Source organism: Orbicella faveolata, unplaced genomic scaffold (genome assembly GCF_042242905.1).
Source record: "Orbicella faveolata isolate gen_17 unplaced genomic scaffold, um_ofav_v1 contig_35, whole genome shotgun sequence".
Lineage (NCBI taxonomy): Eukaryota > Metazoa > Cnidaria > Anthozoa > Scleractinia > Merulinidae > Orbicella > Orbicella faveolata.
This window is the reverse complement of record NW_028301564.1, coordinates 22,848,732-22,865,000: the sequence shown is the minus strand read 5'-3', so window position 1 is coordinate 22,865,000 and position 16,269 is coordinate 22,848,732. Positions and strand designations below refer to the sequence as shown.

At 38.7% G+C, this 16,269-nt stretch overlaps 3 protein-coding genes across 3 annotated transcripts in view; 1 reads left to right on the top strand and 2 right to left on the bottom strand.

Annotated features, from left to right (window-relative positions):
• Positions 1 to 1,422, bottom strand: part of LOC110065288 (cytoplasmic FMR1-interacting protein 2-like) — a 19,420-nt gene extending 17,998 nt beyond the window's left edge. Inside the window, exons 1-3 of the mRNA XM_089272441.1 lie at positions 1,181 to 1,422; positions 635 to 712; positions 39 to 322 (exon numbers count right to left, since the gene is read on the bottom strand). Of these exons, the coding sequence (XP_089128567.1) occupies positions 39 to 322; positions 635 to 712; positions 1,181 to 1,378 (560 nt within the window). The 5' untranslated portion in view covers positions 1,379 to 1,422. The remainder of the gene's footprint in view (positions 1 to 38; positions 323 to 634; positions 713 to 1,180) is intronic.
• A 1,119-nt stretch (positions 1,423 to 2,541) lies between these two features.
• LOC110065362 (uncharacterized) lies at positions 2,542 to 6,768 on the bottom strand. The gene is made up of 3 exons (XM_020772496.2): positions 6,456 to 6,768; positions 6,201 to 6,357; positions 2,542 to 6,088 (listed from the first exon to the last, which is right to left on the bottom strand). The coding sequence occupies exons 1-3, from the start codon at positions 6,536 to 6,538 to the stop codon at positions 5,540 to 5,542; spliced, it is 789 nt and encodes a 262-aa protein (XP_020628155.1). The 5' UTR covers positions 6,539 to 6,768; the 3' UTR covers positions 2,542 to 5,539.
• A 3,087-nt stretch (positions 6,769 to 9,855) lies between these two features.
• Positions 9,856 to 15,724, top strand: LOC110065360 (uncharacterized). Its single transcript, XM_089272444.1, has 3 exons — positions 9,856 to 9,963; positions 12,937 to 13,452; positions 13,886 to 15,724. The coding sequence occupies exons 2-3, from the start codon at positions 12,937 to 12,939 to the stop codon at positions 14,582 to 14,584; spliced, it is 1,215 nt and encodes a 404-aa protein (XP_089128570.1). The 5' UTR covers positions 9,856 to 9,963; the 3' UTR covers positions 14,585 to 15,724.
• Positions 15,725 to 16,269: the final 545 nt, after the last annotated feature.

Genomic DNA, 16,269 nt, shown 5'->3' with positions numbered 1-16,269 from the left:
GAGCAGGGCTATTACTTTGTAATAATTATTGTACTAACCTCTTATAGAAAGCATAATCATTGTTAAGGCATGCCTTCATATTTTTCAACGCATCCAACACTGCAAACATGTTGATGAATTTTCCAAGAGTCAAAAGATATCTTTCTGATATGAAATCTTTTCTTCTTTCTGGGTGACTCAGAGTTTTCACTTCCTTGCAGAACCTAGCAACAGCATTTTGTGCGAAATGCATAAAGCTCTTCAATTTGCGCACTTCTGGTTCTAGTACTTCCACCGTCTTCTCATAGATTTCAATTCTGTTTGGCTGGTCATCACTTTTAACCTTTCAAACAAAGAGCCATGTTTATCATTTTTGTCGTTCTGAGCATAACAATTATGCTGTATAGAAAAATCAATGAGGAACAAAAAATGGTTACCGGTAAACCAGTCAGTTACCCCCCAATTAAGTCAAGTAGCCCCTAGCTAGTTAGCCCCCAATCAGAAGTCAAATACCCCCATTCACCCTTAAAAAAAGGAGTAATAGACAGTTTTTTTTTTTTTTTGTTTTTTTTTTTTTTGACTTCTGGTTTAGGAGCTAAACGGTTAATCCGGACTTTGGGGCTAAACGACTGGATACCACACAAATAGATCTCACCGAAGGAACTGCACGTGAACAGCTTCTCCATGTGTACAACATCACTGCATACCTTCCACCTTCTTCAAGCATCTCATTCTATCAGGAATAAATAACAAAAATAAAGCGCAATGTTTAAAACTCAAACAATTCTGAACACAATTTAACCCGATCGATCCCTGATTTGTCAGTGTCATTTGTCATTGTTTATTACGCTTAGGCTTGATAATTTCTTAACAAGTTCCATATTTAATTATGTTCAAATACCAAAACTCAGATGTATATATGACTGAGTTCTTCTCAACCACGAGAAAGAGAGTTTTCTAAACATTACATGTCTGCTTCCCTAGCTTTGAAAACTCTTTATGAATTTTATTCGCGATCGATTTTGCTTTCGAAAAATCCAGCAAGTTCCAAAACTACCAAGATATCATTCATTTTTCGATGGATAACAGGACTGTAAAAGACAAGCAATACAATTACAACGTGTGTATGTACTAATCTTCGCGAAAAGCTAACTCATTTATTTTCTTCAGAGGTATGATCAACTATGAATGTCACACCTACCAAGCCCTTGTGCACATCCGCCTCTTCCAAATACTTGCTGATACATGTAATGAAAGCCTTGCTATCCTCAAAGTTTGTGTCAAAGTTTGAAATGTAAGTAATCGAGGCAGGAGGTGCTTCAATTTGAGGCTGTTCATCGGGAATGTTGATGGTTGCAAGTTGGTGAACATTGCAAAGGGCATCATCTAGAGTCGCCATCTTTGCTTATGTCCCAGATGCCTTTGAGGGCTTAGTTTGGTGCGTTTCTCCTGGCCCTACCCAACACAGTTGAAATTAGGCAAGGCAGCCACGCAATCAATATCAGCAATAAAACAGGTTTGTTTTCTTTCTGATTATTTTAAGATTTGAAAGGGTGTTTAATCTTTGCAAACTAACAATGGACTTCCAGAAGTTCAAAGACTAAAAATACAGGCAGTCTGAGGTCGTTGTTTTCAGAAACGTCCAACCTAGGGGTACCCTAGGAATGGTGAAATGGTGAAATGGTGAAATGGAGAAATGGTGAAATGGAGAAATGGTGAAATGGTGAAATGGTGGAATGGAGGAATGGAGGAATGGAGGAATGGAGGAATGGAGGAATGGAGGAATGGAGGAATGGAGGAATGGAGGAATGGAGGAATGGAGGAATGGAGGATAGGTGGAATGGCGGAATGGCAGAATGACAGCATGACAGAACAGTGGAAAATCACGCGAAATCCTAAAAGGCAGAATGACGGAACAGCAAAAAATCACCCGAAATTCTAAAAGATGGGATGATGATAAATTACCCAAAATCCTAAAAGAGGGAATGACAGAAAATCAATGGAAATCCTAAAAGACCTGATGTACAAATTTAATGTTCAGTTTACAATACCCACGTTATGTTCTCAGCTACTTAAGTGAAAATTTCTATGGATATTTTCTGGAACTGCACATTCTACATCAAAAAGTCATCTTCTTTGCCAATTTTGCACAAATTTTTATTGCTTTTTAGCTGGTTTGCTGATCAATGATCCATAAGAAGAGATCAGAGTAATACAACTTACATGTGCAGGCTATTTATTAATCTCTTGAAGGGCTGCAGGATGGCAAAAACTGAGTGCCGTTAATTTGGCCACAATCCAAACAACACACAATCAGCTGGTCTTTTTTTAAAAAACTTTTCTTGCCCAATCTCCATACAAGAGCAACTCAATTTTTCACTCAACATTGAAGAAGGAGGGGCATTACTGCATACTCTTGGATATAATTACCATATACTTTGATTGAAGTTTATGTTTAAAGTGAATACCAACATAAACCACTACTAAGGTAGCTATTAACCAAACTCTAGCATTCTGTTACTGACCAAGCCCACTGTAACAAAATGAGGTAAAACTCTCAAATTTCACTCTTCTCTTAGCCTTACTTTCCATGTAAAGCACATTTTATTTTAGCAAATTCACATAATAATGCAAGTCACATCTGCATACAAATGTACGTATCTAGACAGTACTCACTAAAACATATTATTGGCAGAGGAACACCACAAATAAATATCATTACATGAATCTAATTCACACCCTTAGATTTACAAGCCTGCACAGAAAGTCTGATTGTTGAGAATAGGGAAGAAAAATGTAAGAAGAAAATGCCACATAAAAAGGCTTAACAGTAGAGAGTCTAAATTGAAACCAGAAGTACTCCCTACAGTATTTTAATCAAGTGTTCAAAGTAGGGGGAGGATAAAATTTCGTCAACCTTGCTAAGTTTATGACCCAAGAACACCAGTTGTCAAAACCTTTTGTTTGATTGTGAGCTTATTATCCTTTCCTATTCTTATGTTCCTTTACTGTCCTTACTGTGTAAGCTTCACATGGTGAAAATACATTACATAAATACTATGTCTAAAAAACTTAGAACATATAAAATTGTGTCTATAAGTTCCAAATAAGTTAATAAGCAAATCTCAAATGAGATATTGTGTAATTCTAGTGTTACTAATATGTGAAACATTTATATAAGCTGACTTCAATATTCGATTTGCATTGCTGTTCATGAAGAATTCTTAATACAATGGTTGAAAGAATTTGATCAATGATCAGTTCCTTAAACATACCGAACAGCCCAGATTTCAAAGAATGGTTTCACTCGAATTTCAAAAATAACTTACATTTGCCTTGGCTTTGCAGTACAATGCTAAGGAGTTGGCTTGAAAACTCACACCAGTTTGTCATCTAATCACTAGGAAGACCAAACCCAATCGTGACTCACTCGCACATGCACTTTGCATCTGCTGCATGTGTTTGCTTCAACGAGGTTTGTTTGGTTCACTGGATTGTCTGTGTAAATAGTTTTTGTGATTGGCCATAATTACTTTTGTTTTGGTTTTATAACACTCAAATGATTGAAAATTGTTCCATCACAGGGCTGAGAGAACCTGTAATATTATACTTCAAAAGGGCGACCTGTTAGCACAGCATCGATTCTAACAAATTTGTAGCAAAAGGTATGAGGATGACAAGCAAAATTTTGGAGTGTTTCAAACACCTAGTATACAAAACGTATCAATTTACAAAGTATTAGTGCGGTTGAATACTAACTTGTTTATGTCACAAATGTTATACCACTGACAGTGGCAGACCCAGGAAATAACACTATATCGCCTTCTTCCTATGATCAACTTTCTTTTTTGTAAAAATCAACTCAGTGCTCCTCTAATCTGGGCCCACTTGATCTTCTGGCTTGCCCTTCTGACAAGAAACTTTTAAATTTTACTCACCCAAGTTAGTTTCAGCTTACTTAAGTTTGCTACTTTTTGTTTCAAAATCATATTTCAGAGAGCAAATCTAAGGTTTGCCTGGGGCATAACTCATTTTGTAAGAGAGCATAAAAAACTTATCTGTCCAACAGGAATAATTTATTTACTTGTCTGGACAACTGCACAGGATTTTTTTGAAGCCGTGCAAACTGAATCAAGGTCTGGATCTACCACTGAATCACAAGGAATAGCTATCAAAAGCTGAAAGTCTTCCAGGTATTTTTTCAGCTATAAAAAGGTTGTTATGACCCGAAAGTCCCTGCACTATTTTACATTACTTTAAGTTCTGTGACTATATTCAATCAAAGCCTGTAAACAGGAAGTATTATTTTACAAATTAGAGCATTGGCTGACACTGCGTATTCACTGTCTTGTTTACTCTATCTTAATTTTACTCCCTGAGATGATAAAAAAGTGACTGCCAGCAGGGTATAAAATCTGACAAACTTGACCAGATCAGACTGTGTACACGTAAAAACATAAAAGTTAAAAAAATGGAAATTTCTTGATAGGGCCATCCCAGTAAAATGTTCCATTTAAAACTGATGATAGAGAGTAATATTTGAAGGGGCAGAAAAGTTGCTTCAAACTGCATCCAAAAAGCATCTGTGAACAATCATGATGTAATGTTCAACTATGCTACACAAAGTATGAAAAAACTCACCCAATTTTTTTAACTTGAATATTTCAATATTTGAATCAATCTTTCATTTTCTCCCAAAATTGGGTTGGATGAGAGAGAAGAAACAAAACATTTCCTGGGATGGCCAAATAGACTTTTAGTCATTGTATTTGAAGGAGCTACGTCACGGTTTGCACATCTTGAAAAGTGTAGCCTAAATTTTTCAAGTTTGTCATTTGTAATCCGTGTCAATCTTCTCCATCCTTGCAGATCCTTTTTCCCTTATGGTTTAGTATTATCTCTTTGGTGTTTCTCTATCTTAGTTAACTATTACAACTCAAAATACCATGACTGAGCTCCATAAGAGCTGAAGATACAACATTCTCCCTACAAAATGTCAAACATTTATCGTGCTGGTGAGGGCTGGTAGCAAGCTGATTACATTCTTTTTTCCTTCATAACCTATTTGCTTCCCAGTGTTCTTCTGGTATAAACAGAAGCTAACTAGCAATCACTCTTAGAATTTAAAGGGCAAAATAAAAAAAAAAACACCCTCTCAGATAATGCAAGATCCCCATGGGAGACTTGAAAGTTGTTGATTATATCATAAAAATTATTTACATATTCACACAGGCACGTCACCTACGAAAGTTAGCAAAGATGATCAACATCATGCATGCTGTACAATTTTACACTTCCGGATAGCGTGAAGCCTGCACGCATGTGATTATCAGTCACGCCAAAACCGTTAAAAGTCTAAAACATCACCGACAAAGTGTTTAAAGAACTAGAAGAGAGATAAGAAAATTTATACATGAATGTAAAAATCCATACACAAACAAATTACCATGCATGAATTCCATCGATCTGACATGCATGAGTAATCTGCATACATTCACCTTACGGCCACGCCAGTCAGCTGTTCCAATCATGGAGGCTCAATAAAACTCTCGAGACGAGTTTAAACTATGAGCCGTCTGGAAGCATTTTCACTGCTTGATGAGCCGTTCGTCGAAGCTTCGGCTTTACATTTTGTAGGGGTTTCGATGAGATCGGGTTTGTCGCCTTCGAGATGTTTGATCGCTTGGACGATCGTGTCTAAGTTTTGGCGAGATGTTGCGAGCGCTTTTTGCGGTTTTTCGTTTGATTTCGATTTAGCATCCGCCAAATCTAATTCAAGTTGCTTCTTTTTATCTTCCACGTTGATCCGCAGCCTCCTTTCACGTTCCAGCTGGCACCTCAGTTCAATGAGTTCCTTTTGTATTTCTTCAACGTAGTCATCGCTGTGTAAAACGTTGTTGTTTTCATCGTCCTTGATATTTTCCTGCGCACGTGGTTCTTGATCAGTTCTGGCTTTTTTCGGCGAAGATCGCTTTGAATCCGTACTGTTTGCTCCCTCTCGATCGCACTGGCTCAGAATTCGCTTCAAAGTCGTGTTCTGCTGCAGAAGACGAGTTTTGTCTTGCTCCAGGGCAAAAATATACTCGGCCGTCTGCTGCAGGATTGCAGCCTGTTAACGAGATTAACAAATATAAAGTCAGTACAGAGATCTCATTTCTCCAGCTCTAGATCACTGAAACTCGATCAACTCTATTTACTGTGATAATTGAATGAAAAATTACCTTGCTTAATTTTTCACCTTCGCTGTGTGGAATCAGCAATCTCAGTGCTTGGAAACCGGAGTTAATACTTTGCATACGTCGTCGCTCGTTCGAGTTTGCAATTTCCCGCCGCAGTTTTCGCTCCCGCTCTCGATTGTCCACCACTTCGACTTTAAACCTGTAAAAAACACAATACAAAAGGGAAAAGAAAAGAATGAGGTGTTTCGTGAGGAAACGAAATGCAGAAATGCAGATGAAACTGACATCATCTGTTACCTGCAATCGTCATCCTCGTAGAGCTCGTCCACCTCGAAAGCTTTACGTTTGTCGGCAGTTCGGGTATAAAATGACATTTTCATTCACCTCAGAGGAACGCAGAGCTTACAATTCCACTCACAAGTCTTATTTCTATTGTTTCCTAGCGAAAGATTATTACAAGCGCGAAGATTTGCTGCAATTCACAGCAAACAAGCGAAAGAGTACCTCACTTGAAAAGCACCTAAATCGGCGGGAAACAGCTGTCTTTATTGATCAGGTGACCGAAGGCTGAAGTTAAAAATTTGAATGCGGCACAGCAGAGGAATGCCACATTCCAGGTTTCTATGAAGATAGCTTTTGATCATATGAAAACACTTACCCAAAAACGCATAAAAACGGACTAAAACTATTTTTTTTTAAACAAAAATGTCACTTTCTACCACAAATAAACGTTCAAAATAAACCCTTTTACTTTCTTTAAGTAACCCCAAACGTGTAAAACGAAGAAAAACTACACAATTTTCAATTCCAAATAACTAAATTCTTGTTACCGTCCTAAAACAATACCTCACTCTTCCCGACCAATCAGAGTGGACGTTGCAAGACAGTGTTTACAGTTGATGTGTTCATTCGACCGGCACCCGAAATGGTTTCTTTCAATTGGCTTTCGCAGGTAATAAAGGAAACAAATCCAGTCACCCGTTTCCAATCAGCTGTTTTGATGATCAGCCGGGTTTTGCGAATTCATCAGCTGTTTATTTCCGCTTGGCTTAGTTTCAACCTAAACAGCCAAGCCACTGGGTAGCAGATTGGATCAACCTCCGCAAATTTCACTTCAAAATAAGCTTTCTTGTTTTCTTTTCCTACAAAAGATAATAATAATAATAATAATAATATATTCAGTAATAAAGATCTTAGTTTGCTTATGGATGATAGCGGAAAAAGTGATTTTCATAGCGAATTTTATGAACCGGTCATCGAATCGAGGCGCCCAAAGCTCATGACCTGCACAGTGCGATCTCTCTTTTTTTTTAATTTTATTTTATTTATTTATCTATTTTTTGTTGTTGTTGTTTCTCCGGCGGCCTGGGAAGTTAGCCTGCATAGCAAGTGCTACGGTCCAAACGAAAGAGCTTCTTCCCGCTTTTTTCCACATTCTAACCTCGCTCGCTCCACCACTTCGACAAGCTCTCTCCCCAATTTTCTCGCGACTAGCGGGCGAGAAACTCTCCGTTCCTCAGGTTTGAAAACGCTGGCAAGTCTTGCGACTCAGTCAATTTTTGTTTCAGTTTTGTTTTGTTTTTTGTTTCAGATGGCTGCATAGGCAAATGTTGTTTCGAGCGATGAGTTCACTTACCCTTTGGAAAAAGTTCGCATTGTATGGAATTGAAAATAATGAATAAGTATTGCATTAGATTTATCCATGACTAAATTTCAGGTCTACTGTAGGGAAAGAATGACCTTGATGATCCGATCCTGACTATAAAGATGTTTGGCCGTTCAACGACTTCAACTTTTACTAGCTAGAAAGCAGAGCTTTTTGTATTGTTGATTACCAAAACTTTCATTTCTCCCGGTTTTCTTACCGAAACGTGAACGTTGCCATCGAAACAATATTTTGTTTGCGCAAAACAGTTCCAGGCGCAGCAGCTGATAATTATATAGGTAAAAGCTAGAACATAATAAAGAAAAATAATAATAAAGGCACAATTACATGTAAAACACAGTGGAACCAAATCAATTGTGGTGGAGGGTAGGAGCACTGCGATTGGCATGGCAACATTAGTTAAGTTAAATTGTCATTTAGCTAATTCAAAACTCTCGTGTAGCTTCCACGGTATTAACAACGCAAAATCATTTTTTGTTTAAAGAGGGTAAAACTCTAAAAGCTAACTACGTTTATTATTGCGTTTATTACTTTACATGTTCAATCAACCGGGCCATGCTAGCTTTTTTACCCCCTGCCCCTCCCCCACCTTGTTTTAATCATTTTTTTTTTCTTTTTTTCCCTGAATGTAAGGCTGGCAGCCTGAAAAAGTGAGGGGGCGGTCTATTGAAGTTATTAAACCTTAAATAAACCGTTATAGTATTTTATTTCAACATAGCCCTGGCCAGTTGAGAGAGACTTATTTTCTAAGTCGAAATATTGGCCTCAATAGACCACTCCTCCTGGCCTTCCAGTCCTCGACCTTACATTCAGTTTTGATTATACACCTAAAGGTCACGCTTTACGCCGCCTTTTTATGGCAGATGTCCACGGTGTACAAAACAGTCTGGAGTTATGTTATCAAGAAAAAGGTTACCCTGATCCAGTTTGCTGGCCTTCTACCTCATTTTACCGGAAATGGCATGTCTGATCTCAGCTGTAGGGTTCTTGTCTCGCGGTCTTCACAGCTAAGACAGCCGGTATCACATCCATGTTGCATCCAGTTTATAAACCGGAACAATCTATTTTGCGATCCTTCAGGATTTTCTCTTACCCCTGCTAGAGCCTTCCTTCTTCTATAAGAAGGCTCTGTACCAAAACTGATGAATTTTTTACCCAGCAAATTTAATGGTGTTTGACCTGATAAAGGGAAGAAAACAACGACGGCAACGGCGACGGCATCGTCGCTAAACAAAAGGTTTAATGAGGAGAACAATGGCTGTGCATCGTGCGCGAACGTTATAATTCATGATATATTTCTTTGCCGTCCTCTACAAAGCAACGTGAGTGACCAAATTCTGCGTTGTCCGGAGAACGTGAACCACGGCGGCTAATTTTATTTTTATTTTTATTTCAAATGTTTCGCGCTGTCCCAGATTCATTTTCGTGAAAGTTTTGACACAGAGAAACAAAGGAAAATGATTTAAGAGTATCGCGAGATTCGTAGGTAAATATACAGTCATTTTCAATCGACGCTGTCCTCGGCGTCGCGTCGTGGTTTCTTAAACTCCCTAATGCATTCCAGCCTCGGCGCGCACAGGTGTCCCATCATGAACCTCAAGATTTTTATTGATCTGTGGTAAAGGATGCTATAGAGGGATTGCTTTATCTTTACAAGGGGAAATTTAACAACATAGATGGGGGTGGGCAGCTGCTTTTCAACTTCCGGGTCGATAGGCCTGATCGTAAGTCGGTTGAAATCATTCGGCTCCATCTTCAAGCGCTTTTGTGTCAGCCGCGGTACCTCTTTGGCCTATGGTCCCTCTCACACACGTTTTCAACATTCTCTTTGACTAGCTCTGAATGAACTCAACCTGAAGCTCCTCTTTTTTTACTCTAAGGTAGCGAAATATTCTTCCAATTCCGGTTAAACTAAATAAATAATACTGAAAAGACATAAAAATTTGAAGAACGTGGACAATTTTATCGCGGGCCGAAACCCGCGAGAAATTGCTCACACGCGTGGAAGGCACGCACATGATTTACGTAAGGCGCGGCTGCCAAGCCCTTAGAACGCACAATGATGGGTTCTTCGACTTCGAAAACACTGTGGAAGGATTATACATACGTCAAATATCCATCACCGTAGAACAATTCGCGGTAAGTCTATTGCATTCTGAACTGTTGCACTGTAGAGACTTTTAATTCAGCCATTTTACCACAAGTTTTGCTGTACTGGATTGTGACAATTCTGTTGAGCGTGATCAAATTGTACATTTCAGCATCATGTGATACGATATGCTTAATTATCGATTATAGTCGTATGTTTTATAGTCGATGGTCAGAAATAAATGTTTTTCTGGCCACTAAGAGGCACTTTATATTAACCCGTGAAGCTAGAAGCTGTAGCGTTTGCATTTTTTAAGTTAAAGCCATACAATCGACAACTGAACTTAAGTAAGAGCTTATAGGTTTTACCGGCTCTACCAAGAATTGTAGGTTAAGCTTAATCCATTCTGAGTGTTTTCTGTCTACAGGAGATCACGAACGATGTACTTCGCCGTAAATCACTCCAGGAAGATTTAACCTATCTGTCAACAAATTTCAATTCCATTCTGTGACATTAGTAGTTCGGCATTTTATTGGTGAAGTGCACGTTTACAAAATTAATATAAGCTTAGAAACTTAATATTGACCTCGACTTAGATTGTTTGTTAGGTTAGATTCGCATTTTTTTTAATTCGGTCAATGGAAACCTGAAATATTAGAATTACAGGCTTAAACTCGAAACTTTTGCATAATCAGATCTGGCAATTATTTTCCCTTCCCTTCGGTAAAAACTATACTCTCAACATAATAGTGTAAATTAAAGTTAAAATTGTTTGAATTAGGATTCTAAAGTTAGTGGTAGTGAGATTTATTTTTATTCACTGGCAGTCAGTAACACATTAGTGTTTAGTAAAGGAATTTTCACTTCCTACAAACTACTCTTTGCATCTTTCTCCCATGTATCTATGTCATTATGGCTGGTGAAACCTAACTTTCAAGGCAAAATAATATTATAATGTTATGAATTCTAAATTATCCTAACAGGGGAACTGAGTTACTTGCCTCGCTAAAATTTTAAAGTTATTTTGTTACTTAGGATCCTGTAAGAGGCAGTGTACTAAAAAAATAAATACCCACAAAAGGACTGTTCTTGTTCTTTTTCTGATATTGCCTCGATCAAAATTTTTGTCTGGTTATGACCGGTCCTGAATACTAGTTGTAAAATTTGTTCCTGGAAATAAGTGTACCATACATTGTATTAAATTATGACTTGGCCTATGAGCATGAAAGAGCCCATGGCATGGCTTGTTACATTGAATATGATGTCAAATCATGTTAGCTCGGAGAGTCAACATCATCATCATCATCATCTTTTTGTCCTTTCTTTCACTCTCGCCAAGTTTCTTGGTTCTCTGCACTAATCCTCGTGTTACATCGGGTTTAAGCCAAACTCTGCCCTTTTCTTTTCTACTATTCTCCAGGTCTCCTTTGGTCTACCTCTCAGACATTTGCACTCTGAGGCCAAAGTTAGAATCACTTAAGGGTGGTCATTTGCACTCAGTAAACAAGCTTGAAGAGTCAGTAAACAGTTATTTGTACGTAGTTCACTTGTAGCATTGCACTCCATTGTTACTTTTGCTTTAACAAATGGTTGGATCTGCTATCTAGGAAATAGGTAGTTTAAGCAAATCACTATGGCTGGTGCTACTACGGCTGCCGTGACTGAAAAGGTCTGGGGAGAGTACGTCTCTGTGGTCTGCCAAATTTTAAGTTTAGCGAGTAAAGCGAAATACAAAGATAAACGAAACATCAGCCAAGGAGTTTAAAATCTCTTTTATTTAGTTTCTCGCAGCCAAATGGCTTCGGTCAAAGGATGATGGCCGTTATTCGGTAGGACAAACAGATTATTTCTGAGTGAAAGCGAATGCCATACACTTTGTACCATAACAATTTGATGGATGAAATATATAATTTCAGAGACAAATATCTCAAAGAATATCGAGTGAAGAACACAAATATATCAATACTCAAAGAGGCAAAATAGCATCGTATAGTTATCCAGATATAAAACATTTTGACTTGTGTCTGTACTTCAACATGAAATTTCATTTTGATTATTTGTCTCTTGAGATTACAAAGGTTAACTTTATATATTGACTTGTCTGGACTCAGTTTTTAGGCGATAAATTGAACTTAAGAGTCTGCAATAATAAGTTATATTATTTCTACTTGAGACATACTAGGCATCGATAATCAGCTTGCTGTCAGGTGCTTTCCTGTTACAGTATATTGTGTGTTTCTAGAAAATATCTGTAGTGACCTTGTTAGAAGATTTCTTGGGTTACTAGCCCCACCCTCTGGGAATTCCAGTTTAGTTTGGAAATTTGCTTGAAAAAAATCTTTGGTGCTAGAGGCACCCATCCCCTCTCTATTTCAAATGACCTTTTGGGGTGGGTATGGCTATTTCTTCAGAAGTACTAGAATTAATCATAGCAATTAATAACTATTACCATTTCCTCAAATGGTATTGGTGCAAAAACTGCAGTATTTTGCACTAATTAATCTACAAAGTTGTAATCAGACATTGTAATCAGACAGTCAGCTGTAATCAGACAGTTACAATAGCCAATCATTGTAAGTCCTCACACCTAAATCCACCAATCACAACATTGATTGTAATCACTATAGTAACCAATTCAAATGAGTTACTATGTAAAATTGGGGTGGTTTATCTTCGATGACTGTTTTCTAAGAAACTTAACAGCCATTTTTCAAGCTATTCTCAACATTTGCAATTATCATCATCAAAAATGACTATTGAAAGCTATTTTCAAATGAAAGTTTTGCTTTTTCGGGAACTTGTAATGGTTATCATTGATTGGTAACAGGACATCATGTCATCCAATTCTGTCTGTAACCATTCTCATGATTAACAACTTGGACTCCCGCTTGGCGGTCGTCCAATTTTGTTAATCAGTCATGTGATTACAGACTGAATTGGACTCCACTCAGTCCTATTACCATTATTAATCATTGCATGTTTAAATCAAGTCTTTATAACAGCTATTCCTCTTTTCATTACAGATGTCAGAGGAACTGGAAAATGACCAAGAAAGTCGATGTACAGAAGAGGAGATCACAGAAGGATGTAGAGATGTACAGAAGGAAGATCATGTTAATATTGAGCTTGACAAATGTGAAAACACCTTAACTGTGGTAACAACAGTCTCTGAAATGCTCGATCAGGAAGATGTGACTACAGTAATGACAGATCTTTCTCCTGAAGACTCTGTCTTGCATGGATCATCAGTTCTTAATGAAACTGATACAATTGCTTCTTCAAGCGACTTGGAAAGTTCTCCCTGTCTCTCGGACACACCTGTGACAGCTGATCTGCTTTCGGACTCCACCGTCATTAACTCAACAGTAGGGCTACTTCAGCAGCCTGTCGTTTTGACATCCTCTGTTCTGCCATGTGTACTAACTCACGTTCAAGGGACCTCTGAGCTCCTGTCCGGTGAGCTGCGGGGAAGGGAAGGTCAGGAAGAACTGTTGATGGTAAAAGGAGAAGATAGAGAAGTCCTGGAGCCTTGCGTTGTGGTAAGTACATGAAAACGTTTGCCATATTAGCAAGGATCATAAATATTGAGGCATTAATTAGGTAAGAGGTATGAATATTCAAAGTGATATTCAGTGTAGAGGTCCTAGAGTTTTTAATGAGATTTTTCTAGGAAATATCGAAAGGTTATTGAAAGTTTGAGAGGGAGGTTATTTCAAAAGCCAACATTTTTAAAGGAGAGTATGAGCCAAACTGTAACTTCCAGTGAGGGGGAGGGGAGGAAAGGGATGGTGGGGGTGAGGCCAGAAAACTTCTGGGAGGAGCGATATGAATATTTTCTGGAAAAACAGCTTGTTAACACCCTAACTTAAATCAAGCTTAGTTGCAAGGTCAAACTTTGGTTAAATTAAATTGTACCCCTTGTCACCAAAGTATCAGCAATTTCGCTGAATAAGCTTTTGTTTTTCACTTCAGTTTACGACATCAGAAGCGATTCAGAGTAGTAGAGCGTCAGAGAAGCTCAGCTCGTCGCCAGCAACAGATGTAGTGGTCACAGCACACCCATCAAGCCTCACCTACCTGCGGCAAATTTTCGAACACGACCAAGTTAGCCACCAGGGGCAAATAGTTTCCGTGTTACCTCATGGAATGACATCACCGCTGTCGCCGACATTACCGGAACTTCACCAGTGCAAATGGGACAACTGTTGTGAGCATTTCTTATCGTTGGAAGATCTCGTCGCACACGTCAACGAATACCACATTAGAACTGAAGCTAGTGAGTACTGCTGCCTGTGGCAGGGCTGCGCGCGCAACGGAAAGGGGTTCAATGCGCGGTACAAAATGTTGATACACATGAGAACGCATACCGGGGAGAGGCCCCACCGATGTAACCATGACTCTTGCGGCAAAAGCTTTTCGCGGCTCGAGAACTTGAAAATTCACACAAGGTCGCACACGGGTGAGAAGCCTTATGTTTGCCCCGTAGCGGGTTGTAATAAAAGGTACTCCAATTCAAGTGACAGGTATAAACATACAAGAACACATTCGGAGACCAAACCCTACCCCTGTAAAGTAGCGAACTGCTTCAAAAGGTACACAGATCCAAGTTCCCTGAGAAAACATTACAAGACTATCCATGGCAAGGATATAATTGCCGAAGAGCAGGAATGAAGAAGAATACCTTAGTTAATAATCATAGTCAGAACCGTCTCGTCTCTTACCATTCTATAAGTTTTTGATATAACGCTTCAACTCATTTCCGACGCCTTCAGGCTGGAATTCCAATTTCCTAACAAGAGAAAAACAAGTTTGTCAGGTTGACAGAGACATGAAGGTTGTTTTTCACTCGCGCATAAGCATTAGGCTCGATAACCAGCCGCTGTTCGGGGAGGGAGCCCGCGCTCCTTCCCGTAGGAACGTAGACCGAACTCGAGAGAGCGCCAGTAGACCATTTTACGATAACTGCAAAAATTATCGCTCGCTCATTGGCTAATTTTCATCGTCAATAAACGGACAGACACATGAATTTATAAATTATGCGATGCGGCATCGAGCGAGAGCGGACGATTTGACAATTTGTTATCGTAAAAAACAAATTGACGTCAGTTTTTTATGCGTCTGTCTTGTTATTGACAATGAATTTCGTCATAACATTACAGTAGTCTGCGGATCCACTCGGCTATCGCCACATGGATCCACAGCTGCTTTGACATTGTTATGACGAAATTCATGGTCAATAACAGGACAGACGCATGAAAAACTGACGTCAATTTGTTAATTTTACAGTTGTCTGCTCAGTGGCCTGAGATTGAATGGCAGTGAGGGCTGGAGGTGACCTTGGTTTTGTACAGACCTCACTGCTTTTGTTGTGTCAACCAAGTCTTGCTAATGCTTACTTGTTCGCGTGTAAAAGAGAAAAACAGAGAGGTTTGTATTAAGCAAGTTCACCTCCAGCCTCGCTTGCATTCATAGGCCTGATAACTGAGCACACAACTAGCATCTTACTGCGTTTGCGTGTGTCAGTGCTTATGCTTCCGTGATAGTGAAAATAGCCCTTACGCTAGCCACGAGTTTAGAAAAGCAACTGAAAGTGGTAAAATTTTCAAACGAAGCGAGATCGAGTGGCAACAGATAAATATTTACAGTGTATCTTATTCGCTCGCATTATATGGAGATAATCTCGTTGATTCATGCTGGGTAAAAGAAGATGCTGTAGATTTGCCTTAGCGCAAGATTTGGTTTGTTATAAAATAGGGAATTTAATAGGTTAAAATAGGTAATTAAAATTGACTTCGGAAATGACTGAAAAAATTTTGTAGCAAACAAACGCTAGATAAGACAAAACGGCCTCCTTTTGAAAGAAACGCTGAGGTAAAATGAGCGCTGCTTTTGGGAAAAACCTTTAGATTGTTCTCATTTGAAGTTGGTTCTATAGTTCGAGCGAGCATGAATGAGGACAAACTGCTAGAAGACTTAAAAGGAGCTCAGTCACGACATTTTGAGTTGTACGTATAAAATTACCTTAAGATTGAAGGAAACCTGAAAGTAGTAGTTTACTAAGATAGAAAAACACCAAAGAGATAACATTAAACCATAGAGGAACAAGGATGATAAAGGATGTTCAAGATTAACACGGATTAAAGATGACGAACGTGGAAAATTTCAAGATGCGCTAACCGTGACGTAGCTCCTTTAACGATTATTCTTGTGCAGTTAACACAACCAGAAGTAGTCGCGTGAGCTCGTCGCGATTATAGTTTTTAACGATAGTTACGCCCGGTACTCCAACAAAAAAAGTTCGGGAACTTTCCAAAACTTCTAACAATGAGCCATTTTCGAAATATTTATATTCACCA

Excerpts from the sequence above, each read along its gene's own strand:
- LOC110065360 (XM_089272444.1), top strand. The coding sequence starts at position 12,937 with ATGTCAGAGGAACTGGAAAATGACCAAGAAAGTCGATGTACAGAAGAG. Across the intron at positions 13,453-13,885 it reads TCCTGGAGCCTTGCGTTGTG|TTTACGACATCAGAAGCGAT; the intron begins GTAAGTACATGA and ends TTTTCACTTCAG.
- LOC110065362 (XM_020772496.2), bottom strand. The coding sequence starts at position 6,538 with ATGAAAATGTCATTTTATACCCGAACTGCCGACAAACGTAAAGCTTTC. Across the intron at positions 6,358-6,455 it reads TACGAGGATGACGATTGCAG|GTTTAAAGTCGAAGTGGTGG; the intron begins GTAACAGATGAT and ends TGTTTTTTACAG. Across the intron at positions 6,089-6,200 it reads AAGGTGAAAAATTAAGCAAG|GCTGCAATCCTGCAGCAGAC; the intron begins GTAATTTTTCAT and ends TCTCGTTAACAG.